Source organism: Balaenoptera physalus (assembly GCF_965194825.1).
Source record: "Balaenoptera physalus genome assembly, chromosome: 4".
Lineage (NCBI taxonomy): Eukaryota > Metazoa > Chordata > Mammalia > Artiodactyla > Balaenopteridae > Balaenoptera > Balaenoptera physalus.
In genome coordinates this window covers 6,884,728-6,901,299 of record NC_138891.1, presented here as the reverse complement: position 1 = coordinate 6,901,299, position 16,572 = coordinate 6,884,728, and the positions used below count along the sequence as shown (strand labels likewise).

General features: G+C 37.0%; 2 protein-coding genes across 3 annotated transcripts in view; one reads left to right on the top strand and one right to left on the bottom strand.

The window, feature by feature from the left end:
* RAB5A (RAB5A, member RAS oncogene family) overlaps window positions 1-2,647 on the top strand; it is a 31,377-nt gene extending 28,730 nt beyond the window's left edge. For both annotated transcript variants that reach the window (XM_082460803.1, XM_082460802.1), the window contains one exon: window positions 1,206-2,647. In XM_082460803.1, the coding sequence (XP_082316929.1) occupies window positions 1,206-1,321 (116 nt within the window). In that variant the 3' untranslated portion in view covers window positions 1,322-2,647. The remainder of the gene's footprint in view (window positions 1-1,205) is intronic.
* A 150-nt stretch (window positions 2,648-2,797) lies between these two features.
* The window catches only part of PP2D1 (protein phosphatase 2C like domain containing 1), a gene marked incomplete at its 5' end in the record, with an annotated part of 39,990 nt that continues 26,215 nt past the window's right edge, over window positions 2,798-16,572 (bottom strand). The window contains one exon of the mRNA XM_082459463.1: window positions 2,798-3,616. Within this exon, the coding sequence (XP_082315589.1) occupies window positions 2,808-3,616 (809 nt within the window). The 3' untranslated portion in view covers window positions 2,798-2,807. The remainder of the gene's footprint in view (window positions 3,617-16,572) is intronic.

The window sequence follows — 16,572 nt, the reverse complement described above, 5'->3', positions numbered from 1 at the left end:
TTAAAGGTTCCTCATTCCAGTTTATTTCTTTCAGCCTCCTAATTTCGCTCAGATCTAATTACAAAAAGCCCTTGCAGAAGTATGCCAAAGGGAGAAATGATCACTTAGTCCAAAACCTAATTTGATATTAATTATAATAAAGTTTGTAATGTTAGCCTACTCTTTGTCCTGGCGGGGCTTTGTTTGTAAATACATTTGACTGGAAATTTACCATTTTATTACCATTTACACTACCATCCCTAGAGCCATTCCTAGAGAAGTGGCCCAAGGGAACGCTTTTCTTCCCAAACCTCAGTGCTCCTGGCTCCCAGATCCAGTGCCCAGCCCAGCATCTAGGATTCTAAAGATGATTAATGCTATCGTGGAATATTACAACAAAGAAACTGTAAAAGATCCAGAACACAACTAGGCATTTAGATTTTGAAGTAGATCTTGTTCAGCTTTTGTGTAACCTCACAGCTAAGGTAAAACCTAGAGTCTTACCTCAGTGATGTATCCCCAAGGCTGATAGAAACCAGTGTGTCTAGCCACCCTTACAGTCGGTGCTCTTAGAGATATTTAATGTTTAATACCAACACATCAAGGATCTTTGGGATCCAAGCAAACTACATATAGCGGGTACATTTTCTCATCAGTGGGAGCCATACTCCAGAGAACAGCTGTTAAGCTCCATAGAAGTTAGCAAAGCTAAAGCCATAACTGCCAGTTGTGGGGCTTTGTCCAAATGTGTGGCAAGCCATGCTTATCTGGCTCAAGATTGGAAAATGTTTTTTTGAGATAGTGCCTTCAGGATCAAGTCCATGTATATCAGGCAGAGCTACTGTTGAATCAGATTAGGATTCTTAATCAGCCACAAGAGAGGAAAATGATAGATGTTTGAAGGGTAAAGTCTGTAAGTGAAGAAAATAGGAGGTACAGTCTGTCATGATATGGGGTAGTAATTTGCACAGTAGAGGACAAGTTCTCCTGGGGTGATGGTATTTGTTTATATCCTGACTTGTTCCAGAAAGTTTGTGGCAGTCCAGAGAACATTGATGGGTTGGAGCTGAGCTTCTTTATTATAAACATAATGGCTGGCCATTATTTTTAGGAACTTACTTAGATTTTCTTTACAGTACAACTTTTCTGGTATTGTTAAGTGAATCTATATAAAGAATTAAATACAGCTATTCTAATTGTGTTTATTCTGATAATTTATCTCTCAGCTAAAAAGTTGCCGAAGAATGAACCACAGAATCCAGGAGCAAATTCTGCCAGAGGAAGAGGAGTAGACCTTACTGAACCCACGCAGCCAACCAGGAGTCAGTGCTGTAGTAACTAAACCTCCAGTTTAAACTAACTGGAATGTTCTTCTGCTTCCTAATTGTTAATAACAGTGGAATTGGAGCATTTAACCAGCCCAGTATGACTTCCAAAAAGAAGAGACTTACGATAGTCAAGTTTCTAATACAGAATTATTTTAAGTGTTTTGAACTTAATTTTTAATAACATGCATGTGACCCTCTGACTAATGTTTCAGCAGTGAAAGGGGAAAATGAGAGCTGTGTGTACACTTACTTCCTTGGAATGTTAGTGGGACTCATGTCTCTTCACCAGGGATATAAACAGATGACTCTGAACCCACAGGTAACCAGCCAGTTCTGTGAAAAAGATTTGGAACTTACTCATTTGGGCTTTTCAAAAAAAATTCTTTCCTTGGAAGGAGGTTCTAAAGGTATTTATGCTTAGCTACGATATTCAGGCCACCTGTAATTTCTCTTAGTAGCCTTATTTAAAGTACACATTCCACATTTTAACAAATTAGCCACAAGGAAACAGTCCCACATCTTCAGGGGGAAAAAATGAACATTAGTGGCATCTAAATTATAGCTAGTCCTGTTATTTTTTAAATGAGGTAAAAAAAAAAAAATCATATGTAACCCTGTCTTATTTTAGGAATATGAAAACTGATAAAATGCATCTTAAAGAATAGTGTTCCCTTCAAACATGTAAGTTCTTCAACAAAAATGAAACAAACCAGGTGTCTGTGATTTCTGTTTAATCGCTGCTGGCCATTACATAGCTCTTGTTGTTTGGGAGTAGGGAGGGGCTTTTGTGCCCTTTGGACATAGAAATAGTCAATGCACTAACAATTATGTACATTCAAACTTGATTATTTCAAATTCGATCTTCAGCTGTACTGTAAATAGGGTACTGCATTGTAGTCTCCATATATGTTTATTACTTTTCTGTAATATTTAAGAGTTGCTTAAAAGTATACAAAATGTACAGTTACTAAAACAGCTAATTTTTTCCTTCTCTCCCCCTTTGAAAGGAAGGGGCTTGAATTGTTCCTACCTGGCTAGAACCATAATAAACAATGTACCAGTAATTTGTAACATAAGTATTGGATATGTTAGTAACAATCTTGCAGCCTTGTTTTCCAAAGTTCATTTTATTTTGATCAGTTCAGTATATTGCACTAATTGTTTTAGGTATTTTCATATGAAATCTACCATGTGTCAGAGATGATTTAATCTATTTAAATGTTGAACTGCTAGCAGAACTTGTACATTTACAGTAATTCAAAATTAGTAAGGAAAACAGTTCACCAGTGTTTAGTTTTATATTGAGGTGCTCAGGTTGGAATAAAGTGGTATAAAAAGCAGGTACTGGTTTTTCTCTTTTTTGGCATGAAACAGTGAACATATATAAATGGTACTGTATAACCCACAATCTGCTTTTATATTTCCTTTACTACATTCTTAAAAATGATTTGTGTGGTGTTGATATGTTATCCTAGCATCTGGTTCACTGAAGAATTGTCTTCATGTTTTTGCTCTCTGGAGATACTCACTTCCATTGAAAAGCGTGACCATGACTGTAATGTTGTCTCTGGAGCCAGCCGCCAAAGCAGCACTTACAAGTTCACGGCTGATATACTCAGCAGCACCTCCATAGAAACTCATAGTGCATGATCCTTTCTCTTTTTCACTTGAGTCTTTTGGCACACCATCTACACTGGTCGGTCCATCAGTTTCTTTCTCACTGCAAGGATCACGCTTAGTCATTTTTGGTGGAAATGTTCCTATATTTTTAAGGTTACGAATAGAATATTTTGAATCTGACAAATTTTCTTTTGAATTTATAGTTGACGCACGTTCTTCAGATTTGCACTGAAACACTATGTGGATGTTAGTTTCTGGTTTAGATGTGTTTCGTTCATCGATTGGGAAAAGCAGAGACCCTTTGGATGGTGACAGTTTGTTTCCTGTGATAGAACACTGTGCTTCTTTATATACTTGAAAAGCTGTCATTGTCAGTGCAGTGACTTCCTTTGTATCCAGAACTTCCCAGAGTCCATTAGTAGCTAAGATAAGGAATTGACATAAGTCATCTATAGGCACAGAAATAGTTTGAGGTGCTGGAATAATGAATTTTTTCAGTTTGAGATTTCCATGAAATCCAAGTCCTCGTGTGGTTTTTATTTGCCCTTGTAGGAGCCCGTATGGTTCATGTGAACTAATTATTGCTCCATTCTGAAGTACTCTTCTTCTTTCATCTGTGTTTCGTGTAGTGTGTTCTTTGGTTAGGCAGAAGCCTTTCCCATTTCTGCATAAGACTGCTTGCACATTACCTAAAAGGTTATTTTAAAAAATTGATCCTCGAGATTTATAACCATTTGTATCAAAGCATGCTGTTAACTTCATAAATAGAAATCAGGCCGCTTAAAAATATTTTTAAAATATATGTAGTATTGATATCATTATTAGAAGATTTACAGTAATTCAGATTTCAAACTGGGGGGCTAATTTATTCCTCATTTTTAAGCAATTTAGTGTTTAAAATACTGAATTTAGTATTAAAATAACTGAAACTACAGATAATGAAAAATAAGGAATTTTTTTATGAAGCATCTTCTGAGTGTTATATATTTGTAGAATCAAGAATTGAACTTTTTTATAACCAACATATTCCATAGAGCAGACATTTTAAAAATGTTTTAATAAATGCCTTTTCAATTAAAAATACAAACTTTTATTTTTTTCTAAGAGTGCAGTTTGGTAAATTTTTAACTGGTCAAAGTTAAAACCTGAATATATTATAGGTATGGGTGATTAAAAAACTAGAAAGCCACCGTTAATGTCCATCTTATTAGGTTTGTTATGTGTGTTAAAAAGAAATTAAGTCAGCCCCGTGAAGAAAAAAATAGCGTGTCATTAATGTATTAAATGGATAATAGCTAACCAACATTAAACCCTTTGATTGAAAACTCAGGTATTAAAAATCTGATTGTAGTTTGTTCATGGTTCAGATGAACCTGTGATGTGTGCTTTATTAAAATCTTAAGAAAATCTGAACATAATGCTCTGAACAGATTGAAGGATGGTTGTATTACCAAAATTTTCTTTGGTATACAAAAAAAGACTCAGAATCTTTTAGTTTGTTAGGAAAAATTGACTTTCCCAAGTTTTTAGGAACATAATTGTATATTTATAATACCTATGAGAGTTAATATTGCTGGAATCATAGGCAAATTTTACGTTAGAATATTCTGATTTCAAACATGGCACCGTACTTGGAATCAGAATTTTGTTGTCGCAGGCCTTCATTTCTAATCCCTTAACGTTTTAGGTAAAGGGATTTAGGTTTCAGAAGGTAAGGTTCACACACCTAATATGTTGGACAGAGCCTGAGCTGGTGAAGCATTAGTGTCAGGCATAGAGTGAGCCTATTGGCTCATTTACATAATGGCAATTGTTAATATCTGAGCTGTTGGATGGGACCAAAAGATGACTGTGTGGAAAATATTTTGGAAACCTGATAGCTGTATAAATGATAGTCCTCAAAACTGAATGACCTCTTTTATTTGTGGTTTGGTTATTAATATTTTCTATTAACTTTTTTGCTGGTCATTCTGTTTACACTCTGCAGAAGAGAAATCAGTAAAATAATTCTTGACTTCTGCTGAGTTTTAAATTATTGTACCAGCAAAGCAGCATGGGTTGGTATTAAACATGCCAACTGGGTAGACTGAATTGTTCTCTTAGGAGAACATATGGTTCAGTTCCTCTTTTAAATTAGAAAATTTCTTTGTTTGTGTACCTACACGTATAAATAGTGCGACCATAGCTCTGGAAACACAGGGGCTCAAAATAGTCAATCCACTGACTTCCAAATGTTTTATTTGCATGTGGCAAGCCAAAGCTCACTCAGCAAAAAGGAAAAGCATTGTGTTTCTTCTGTGTGATTTGAAAAGCATTTAATATGATTATGTAGTTACAGTGGAAGGGTAATACATTGGTATTTTGATTTTAGTTGCCTCTGCAGAGAGCTTGGTAAACATACCTTATGTACTACTCTTTGCCTTTTTTTTTTTAATTGCTGTGCTACAGAGTAGGAAATGCCATTTTCGTTGATTTTATTATTGTGAACATTCCTTAAGCTCAGCACAATAAAATTTTCTAGAAAATGAGGACAGTAAGTAATGGCTGCAGGTTTTGCCCTGCCATTGACTGGCTATCTGACTTTCGAGTTATTTAATTACTTGGACAGTTTATTCATCCTGATAAATGGTGCCTTCTGACTAACTCACATCCTTAACCTGTGTGAATTTGCATGAAGGAAGAAGAAAGTGAAGGAGAAGTACCCAGTGTTTCTCAACTATTCGTGCATAGCTCAGGAAATAGAGGATAATAAGAGGCCCTGGAAGAGGATCAATGGAATAGACATGGCAAAAAAGTGGATATGCAGAATTAATAGTTCTATTTCCTGAACCTCGGGTTGCATGTGCTGTCAGTTGCGGTTGGGGTTGTTGAAAGTGGTTGTCTACATTAAGCTGAAAGCTAGAATAGAATAATGAACAAAGAGCTTCAAGGAAGATGGGAAATTGGAGGGAGATTTAAAAATAACACTATATCCGTGTGTCTTGGAGAACTGAAGGAAGAGAGAGGAGCAAGACATGACAGTTTGAGAGATAGATTGGCTTTAAAGAAGGGTTCCTGTAATATCTGTTTGGAGGAAATGAGAATAACTAAGCAGTGAACTGTGATGAAAAAGACCTTTACACAAAAACATAATGAATCTGAGCATAAAGAAGTATTTAAGTTCCTAGACACAAAGTTACCAGCTTTCAGTAGTTGGAGAGATGGTGCTGTTCAGAAAAATGTTATCGAACAAAAGTGGAGCCTGAAACTAACAACATTGTAAATCAACTGTACTCCAATTAAAAAAAAAAAACGGAATAGTGTTACTGCAAGGGCAACATGTTTAAGGACATTAATGGGAACTAAAATGAACTGCTTTGAGATGATATTTAAGCCTTTTTAAGATGACACGTATGGGGGCTTCCCTGGTGGCGCAGTGGTTAAGAATCCGCCTGCCAATGTAGGGGACACGGGTTCGAGTCCTGCGCCAGGAAGATCCCACATGCTGTGGAGCAACTAAGCCTGTGCGCCACAACTACTGAGCCTGCTCTAGAGCCCAAGAGCCACAACTACTGAAGCCCGCGTGCCTGGAGCCCCTGCTCCACAACAAGAGAAGCCACCGCAATGAGAAGCCCGCGCACCGCAACGGGTAGCCCCCACTCGCCGCAACTAGAGAAAGCCGGTGCGCAGCAACAAAGACCCAACTCAGCAATAAAATAAATAAAATAAAATAAAATAGATGATACGTATAGTCAGGCAAAGTGTTCCTTATGCAGAAGGCAATGACATAACTGCCTTCTGCAATTGCTGGGTTGTCTCTTAGTTTGTGAAAAGGAGGAGTGTGCCTGTCAACTTCAGAATGACCTCTAGAATCCCAAACAGAATTCTAGATCTGAATGGGCAAGATCTTTTTTTTTTTTTTTTAGATGAGGCCATGAAGGTCATTTACTGTTGAAAATAATGGAAGTTTTAGGAAAGGACTGGAGGAAAGAGAAATGTTATATGGTGGTGAGAAAAGGAAACATCCCTAGGATGCATGAGTGCCCTGGATAAAAAGATGGCTTGGCTTAGAAGCAGCAGCATGGGGAAGAGGAAAGACTTGAGAGCTCAATACTTGGGACTTCAATCCCAGTTTTGTCTGTGTGACTTTCATTAAGTCACTTTATTTCCGTGAGTAACAATTTACCACCTGCAATATTTTTTGTCGAGTTTATATTTAAGAAGGTGATTTAATAAGTAGACACTTGACAAAGGTTATTTTCCTTTGTGTTCCACGAAGGGGGAAAGCAGGTGAAGAGAGTCTATCCAAAAGAGATTGAGATGAAGCTATGGATGTTTCATTTCAGACCCATTTAAAAAAAACATAAAATCCTTACAAAGAGTTATAGGCTTAAGGGAGTAGGGAGCAGGAACTTGGAACTTGGGAAATGAAGAAATAGTTATTGGAGAAAGAAAAAGGAGCAGTTGAAAAGCAGCATAAACAAACTAAGGAAATTTAAACCCTAGTGAAGTATCCCTAAAATGGAAGCATAGTAGAAATACCTGTAGATGAGGTTAGGAAAACAACTTATATCCAGTTTGTTCAGGATTCTGATTTTGGCAAAAGAGGCTGAAATTGTATGCATGGGTGCCAGGTTTTGACTCTACCTACTGGTGATTAGCATGAGAGCCTTATTGATGTGGAGCTAGTTTTCACTGTATATTCAAAAGATTCCTTTGATTGTTTTGTAAGATGTGTGAGCATGAAACTCATGTTCACCATTTTCCAACTGGAGCCTATCAGTACTTCATACATCAGTCTCAACTATCTGTCAAATATTTGTTGATTGTATTCTCAGAATCCAGTTTGTATATATGTGAGTCCACATGTATACAAACCGACATACCCCAAAAAAGGGAGATGGGGAAGGAAAAGTCTATAAAAGGTCAGTGTTATTTAAGAATATGTATATGTGTATGTATGTATATATATATATATATATATATATATATATTTTTTTTTTTTTTTTCCCCTGCTTAAGATAAGGTGATTCTGGAGTTGAATTAGGTTTTAGGGGAAAAAGATGGGGCTGGAAGTAATTTTAAAAGCAACTTATTAAACCACTAAAGACAATCACATCTAGAAAGGAAAATCACAACAAATGAAAAGATCTGCAAACACAGCATCAGTTGTGAATGAGGAAGGTGAAGACACATAAGAATGAAGGGACACCTTAGAAACAGGAGGCTGCTGGTGTTCATTTGAAGTAATGAGACTTTAAAGGACATGGGTTCTGGCTCACTTACTAATGATATAACCATATATAATAAGACTTTGGTGAGCCTCAAGCTTCTATTAAAATGGGATTATTCTTACCTCACAGGTTGTGAGGATTAGATAAAGGAGTCATTGGTAACCTTGAGAAGAAGAGAGAAGAAAGGGGGCTTGAGGAACAAATAAAGAATTGTGAGGGCTTCCCTGGTGGCACAGTGGTTAAGAATTCGCCTGCCAATGCAGGGGACATGGGTTCGAGCCCTGGTCTGGGAAAATCCCACATGCTGCAGAGCAACTAAGCCTGTGCGCCACAACTACTGAGCCTGCGTTCTAGAGCCCGTGAGCCACAACTACTGAGCCCACATGCCACAACTACTGAAGCCCACGCGCCTAGAGTCCATGCTCCACAACAAGAGAAGCCACTGCAATGAGAAGCCTGCGCACCACAATGAAGAGTAATCCCCGCTCGCTGCAACTAGAGAAAGCCCATGCACAGCAACGAAGACCCAACGCAGCTAAAAATAAAAAAAAATTTTTTAAAAAGAGTTGTGAGTAATAGGGAAGTAGTGGGTAAAGTCATGCTTGGCCTCTGGATCTAGAGTGAGCTCACAGGACAGAGAACAAGGACACTAGGGAAAAAAAGGTAGTTTCTTGGGCCTCATTAAAAGAAAGTATTAACAAATATGTATAATCTAGACATAAAGATACTGGAATAGCAGATACACTAAAACACTCAAATATTATAAAGGAGCAGTAATGTGCCAGTGTGGGTCTTGGATTGACTCTCCCACTGAGAATAGGAAAATATCCTGGATAACGTATATACTTTTAGGTCATATACATTGATGAGCTAGTAAGAAAGTAAAGAATTCTCCCATCAAAAGAATAATGGCTGAATCCCAGAGTATGCCAAGAGCAAAAGCCAGTTTTTACCTGAGAGCATTTATTGAGCTGAATAAATGAACTTAGACTTTTCAAGGGGTTATGGAACAGGAAACAAAACCTAGGGCTTGTTCAAGGTGGGGAAAACTAGTGGTTCTCCCCAACAAAGCTAGGAGCCCAAAGAACCATGCCCTCACTGAAACACTGAACCGAAAATAAATATATGCCTCTCACCCACCACGCAGACTGCCAGAATAATGGACTATTTCAAACTGATGCTGAACAGTGGAGGAAAGAAAGGGAACCACAAAGAATTTGGAACCACCAACCTTTGTGTATGTCTAATCTGGAAAATCTCAAATTGATTATTTAACTCAGATTGATAGTGTTAACAGGCAGGGATCAGGCAGTAGTCAGTGCATAGTCAGGATGACACAGGCTTCAAATAAATCCCCCCAAATACAAATTATAGGGGATTTTTCTGCTTCTGGCCAAGATAAAATAACAGTGACTGGATTTACCCTTTCATCTGTGTTGAGACAGAACTGAGAGTCCAGGGAGAGCAAGGCACCTAGAGTTCACCTAGGAAAGAGTACCAGAGGGAAGGATGTTGCACAGAGACTGCCAGAGATCTGAAGAGAAGCCTCCTCAAGTGTTTAGTAGGTTACTGATCAATGTGTGTGTTTGAGGAAACCACCTAACACTGGGAAAGAACTATCTGAGAAGGATTAGAGAGAGTGAGTATGATTTTATTTGGAAAAAAAGAGTCTTTGCAAGTGTAATTAAGTTAGGATCTTGAGATGGATTGTCCAAGTTGGTCCTAAACCCAAGAAGTGTCCTCAGAAAAGAGAAGAGACACACAGGGAGAAGAGTAGGAAGCTAGTGAAGATAGAGGCAGAGATTGGAGGAGTTTTTTGCAGCCACAGGCTAAGGAGTGCCTGGAGCCACTAGAGGAGCTGAAAGAGGCAAGGAAGAATTATTCCCTGGAGACTTCAGGGGAAACATGGCCTTGCAAACACCTTGATTTTGGTCAACTAGCCTCCAGAACTGTGAGAATGGATTTTCGTTGTTTTAAGCTGCCAAGTTTCAGCTAATTTGTTATGGCAGCCCTAAGAAACTAAAACAGCAAGCATGCAAATAAGTAGGGAAATACTACCCATAATAAAATGAAAAATCAATTGAAACCAACCCAGAACTGACGCAGATGTTGGAATTAGTAGGCAAGAACTCTCAATGTTATAAGTGCATTGCCTGTGTTCAAAAAGTTAAATACAGACATGGAAGATAATTTTAAAAATCAAACTTCTGAAGATGACAAATACAAAATTTAAAATGAACAATACACTGGATGTGATTAACAGCAAATTCAATATTGCAGAAGAAAAGATTAGCTATTGCAGAGTAAGGATCTCTGAAAATCTACTCCTCAGTAAAAGGAATGAGAGCACTGGCAAAAATTGTTAAAGTCAACTTTTCTAAAATGCTGGAAATTAACCAAAGGCTTGCAAAAATCTGAGAAACACTGAAGAGAAACAACTGACCAAAAAAGTAGGTAAAACCAAGTGGTCATGGCCTTGTAACTTGGCCTACTTCCAACCACTTCTCTTCAGCTCTGCAATAGCCTTGAAAACCAAACATTTTATAGTGATGCTAGCTCTGAAAATCTACAGTCTAGCAGCCTCTGCAGGAGAAAGGATGGCTTTGGACCTCCCTAAAAATATCTATCCCTGGAGAATTGTCATTATGTGAACTATCTTGCAATTCCCTGAAGAAAGCTCCATTCTCAAATCTTGTCATCATTTGACTTGACTCAGAGCTTACTATATGCAAATAACTCATCCTCAGCGTGTTTGCCAAAAACAATCAGCAGCAATTGTTTAAAATCACACTTGCCTGAGGCAGTGAAAGCATCTGGGGATGACAAGAGGCTCACCCCCCAAAAAGTATAAGAAAGAGCTGAGGAATGAGAACCTATAGAGGATTTTGAAAAGCTCAAACATACTCCTGGGAAAACAGAAGAGCATGCACATGTGCAGGCTGTACACATGCCCAGGACCTGAACAAGCCTTAATTTCTCACCTATGGCTAATCTTGATGATTGACCCAAGTAGGAAGTAAAAGCATAGGCAGAGTTGTAAACTGCTTGCCATTTTTTACAAGACAAGCCTCAAAAAAGACAGCGCCTCAGCAAAGACTGGAAGACATACATATTAGTAGTAGGTATTTAAGGAAATCTCCATCTAGTCCTTAGCTGAACACTAAGATAACCAACCAAGCAGAGACTTTGTGTCTGCACATGACAGAATATAGACTCTACAGAATTAGTTCATAAAAGTCACAAAACAAACAGTAGCAACAACAAACCCTGGAGAGGGAGGGGATCTATATTATTTTAAATGTCCAGTTTTCAACAAAAAAAAGAGTAATGAGAGAGTAATGAAACATAGTAATGAAAGCATAGCCCATACACAGGAAAGAAAATAAGTCAATAGAAACTGTCCATGAGGAAGTCTAGGCATTAGAATTAACTGGACGAAAAATGTTTTAAAAGTTATCAATATGTTTAAAGGAAAATGGGGCTAAAAATTAAAGGAAAGCATGAGAACAATGATCCACCAACCTAGAGACTATCAATAAAGAGATGGAAATTATAACAGAAAAGCAAATCGAAATTCTGGAGTTGAAAAGTACAATGTCTTAAAGGAAAAAGTTGCTAGAATGAGCTCAGCATCAGGTTTGATCTGGCAGAAGAATCAGCAAACTTGATTGATAAATTGAGATTATCCAGTCTGAAGAAAAGGAAAAAAAAAAAAAAAAGAATGAAGTAAAGTGAACAGAGTCTCAGAGACTTGTGGGACACCACCAAGTATACCAACATATGCATAATGGAAGGAGAAGACAGAAGTGGGAAAACAAGAATATTTGAAGAACTAATAGCCAAAAACTTCCCAAATTGGAATAAAAGCATACAAGAAGCTCAACAGACTCCAAAGAGTATAAATTAGAGGTCAGTACTTAAACACATCATAGTCAAACTGTCAAAAGACAAAGAGAAAGAAAGAATATTGAAAGTAGAATGAGAAAAGTGGTACATTACCTACAGCAAAGGGATACTCAGTAAGATCAACAATCATGTCTCATCAGAAACCATGGAGGCTAGATGGCAATGGGATGACATATTCAAAATGCAAAACTATCCTTTTAAAAATGAAGAAATTAACACATTCCCAGTTAAAAAGAGACTGAGATAATTCATCATTAGCAGACTTTCCGTACAAGAAATACTAAAGGAGTCTTTCAGGCAAAAATGAAAACACTAGATTGTAACTCAAACCCACACAAAAAAAGAAAGGTAACTACAGTTGTCTTTTAGTATCTGGGGAGCACTGTCCTAGGACACACAACAGATCTGTGGATATTCAAGTCCAATAGACAGCCCTCCATATCTGTAGTTCCACATTCACTGATTCAATCAACCATGGATTGTGTAATAGTGTGTTTACTATTGAAAATATTCTGCATATAAGTGGACCCACACAGTTCAAACTCATGTTGTTCAGGGGTCAACTGTATATAGGTAAATATAAAACAGTAAAAAATGTATTTTATTTTTAACACTTTTATTTTCCTGTCTTATTGAGAAGAAAGCTGCATAAAACAATAATATAAAACTTTATAGGCTTCTAATGTGTAAAGATGTAATTCTATAAAGTAAAAAGAAGGCTGGAGGAAATAGAGCTATATTGGAGCAAAGATGCCATATATATCTTTTGAAGTTGAGTTGGCATTAATACAAGCCAAATTGTTTTTAAGTTAAGATTTTATTATAATCCTCAGAATAGCCACTAAAAATATATTTTTTTAAAAATATAGTAAAAGAAATACAGGAATTAAAATGATGTACTAGAAAATATCTAATACAAAATACTCTAATACTCATCAAGAAAAAGAGGGAGAGGACTCAAATCAGTACAATTAGAAATGAAAAAGGAAAAGTTACAACAGACACTGCAGAAATACAAAGCATCCTAAGAGACTACTACAAACAACTCTATGCCAATAAAATGGACAACCTGGAAGAAATGGACAAATTCTTACAAAGGTATAACTTCCCAAGACTGAACCAGGAAGAAATAGAAAATATGAACAGACCAATCACAAGTAATGAAATTGAAACTGTGATTAAAAATCTTCCAACAAACAAAAGTCCAGGACCAGATGGCTTCACAGGTGAATTCTATCAAACATTTAGAGAAGAGCTAACACCCATCCTTCTCAAACTCTTGCAAAAAATTGCAGAGGAGGGACCACTCCCAAACTCATTCTATGAGGCGACCATCACCCTGATGGCAAAACCAGACAAAGATACTACAAAAAAAAGAAAATTACAGACCAATATCACTGATGAATACAGATGCAAAAATCCTCAACAAAATACTAGCAAACAGAATCCAACAACACATTAAAAGGATCATACACCACGATCAAGTGAGATTTATCCCAGGGATGCAAGGATTCTTCAATATATGCAAATCAATCAATGTGATACACCATATTAACAAATTGAAGAATAAAAACCATATGATCATCTCAATAGATGCAGAAAAAACTTTTGACAAAATTCAACACCCATTTATGATAAAAACTCTCCAGAAAGTGGGCATAGAGGGAACCTACCTCAACATAATAAAGGCCATATACAACAAACCCACAGCAAACATCACTTTTAATGGTGAAAAACTGAAAGCATTTCCTCTAAGATCAGGAACAAGACAAGGATGTCCACTCTCACCACTATTATTCAACATAGTTTTGGAAGTCCTAGCCATGGCAATCAGAGAAGAAAAAGGAATAAAAGGAACACAAATTGGAAAAGAAGAAGTAAAACTGTCACTGTTTGTAGATGACATGATACTATACATAGAGAACCCTGAAGATGCCACCAGAAAACTACTGGAGCTAACCAAGCAATTTGGTAAAGCTGCAGGATACAGAATTAATGCACAGAAATCTCTTGCATTCCTATACACTAATGATGAAAAATCTGAAAGAGAAATTAAGGAAACACTCCATTTACCATTGCAACAAAAAGAATAAAATACCTAGGAATAAACCTACCTAGGGAGACAAAAGACCTGTATGCAGAAAACTATAAGACACTGATGAAAGAAATTAAAGATGATACCAACAGATGGAGAGATATACCATGCTCTTGGACTAGAAGAATCAATATTCTATGACTATACTACCAAAAGCAATCTACAGATTCAATGCAATCCCTATCAAATTGCCAATGGCATTTTTTACAGAACCGGAACAAAAAATCTTAAAATTTGTATGGAGACACAAAAGACCCCAAATAGCCAAAGCAGTCTTGAGGGAAAAAACGGAGCTGGAGGAATCAGACTCCCTGACTTCAGACTATACTACAAAGCTAGAGTAATCAAGACAATATGATACTGGCACAAAAACAGAAACATAGGTCAATGGAACAAGATAGAAAGCCCAGAGATTAACCCACGCACCTATGGTCAACTAATCTATGACAAAGGAGACAAGGATATAAAGTGGAGAAAAGACAGTCTCTTCAATAATTGGTGCTGGGAAAACTGGACAGCTACATGTAAAAGAATGAAATCAGAACACTCCCTAACACCATACACAAAAATAAACTCAAAATGGATTCTAGACCTAAATGTAAGACCGGACACTATAAAACTCTTAGAGGAAAACATAGGAAGAACACTCTTTGTCATAAATCACAACAAGATCTTTTTTGATCCACCAACTAGAATAATGGAAATAAAAACAAAAATAAACAAATGGGACCTAATGAAACTTAAAAGCTTTTGCACAGCAAAGGAAACCATAAACAAGATGAAAGGACAACCCTCAGAATGGGAGAAAATATTTGCAAACGAATCAACGGACAAAGGATTAATCTCCAAAATATATAAACAGCTCATGCAGCTCAATATTAAAGAAACAAACAACCCAATCCAAAAATGGGCGGAAGACCTAAATAGACATTTCTCCAAAGAAGACATACAGATGGCCAAGAAGCACATGAAAAGCTGCTCAACATCACTAATTATTAGAGGAATGCAAATCAAAACTACAATGAGGTATCACACCAGTTAGAATGGGCACCATCAGAAAATCTACAAACAACAAATGCTGGAGAGGGTGTGGAGAAAAGGGAATCTTCTTGCACTGTTGGTGGGAATGTAAATTGATACAGCCACTATAGAGAACAGTATGGAGCTTCCTTAAAAAACTAAAAATAGAATTACCATATGACCCAGCAATCCCACTACTGGGCATATACCCTGAGAAAACTATAATTCAAAAAGAGTCATGTACCACAATATTCATTGCAGCTCTATTTACAATAGCCAGGACATGGAAGCAACCTAAATGTCCATCAACAGATGAATGGATAAAGAAGATGTGGCACATATATACAGTGGAATATTACTCGGCCATAAAAGGAAATGAAATTGAGTTATTTGTAGTGAGGTGGATGGACCTAGAGTCTGTCATACAGAGTGAAGTCAGAAAGAGAAAAACAAATATCGTATATTAACGCATGTATGTGGAACCTAGAAAAATGGTGCAGATGAACCAGTTTGCAGGGCACAAGTTGAGACACAGATGTAGAGGACAAACGTATGGACACCAAGGGGGGAAAGTGGTGGGGGGTGGGGGGTGTGGTGTGATGAATTGAGAGATTGGGATTGACATGTATACACTGATGTGTATAAAATGGATGACTAATAAGAACCTGCTGTATAAAAAAATAAATAAAATTAAATTAAAAAAAAAAGGATGACTAATCTTAGTTGAGGAAAAATAAAAAAAGAAAGCAGTAACGGAGGAATAGAAAAACAAAAGAGATATATATAGAAAACAAACAGCAAAATGTCTGACATATATCCTATCCTATAATTAATTACATTAAATGTAAATGAATTAAATACTTGAATCAAAAGGCAAAGATTGGCAGAATGGAAAAACAAACAAACAAACATGGTGGCAGGCTGAATAGAATCCCCAAAGATATCAGAACCTAATCTCTGGAGTCTGTAAATGTTACTTTATATGGCAAAGACTTTGAAGGTGTGATTAATGATCCTGAGATGCTTAACACTGGATTGTCTGGGTGGGTTCTAAATTCAACCACAAGAGGGAGATTTGGCTACAGACACAGAAGAAGGAAATGTGCATATGGATGCACATTTGAGATCAGAGTGATGTGGCCACAGCCCAAGGAATACTGGCAGCCAAGCAGAAGGTGGAAGGAGCAAGGAACAAATTATCTCCCACATCCTCTGGAGGGATCACTGCCATGAAGACACTGGGCCAGTTATGCTGGTTTAGAACTTCTTGAACTGTAAGAGAATAAATTTCTGTTGTGTAAGCCACAAAATCTATGGTAAATTTGTAACAGCAACCACAGGAAACGAATACAAACAAGATCCAACTATATGTTCTCTAAGAAGACACTTGATTCAAAGACAAAAAGATGGG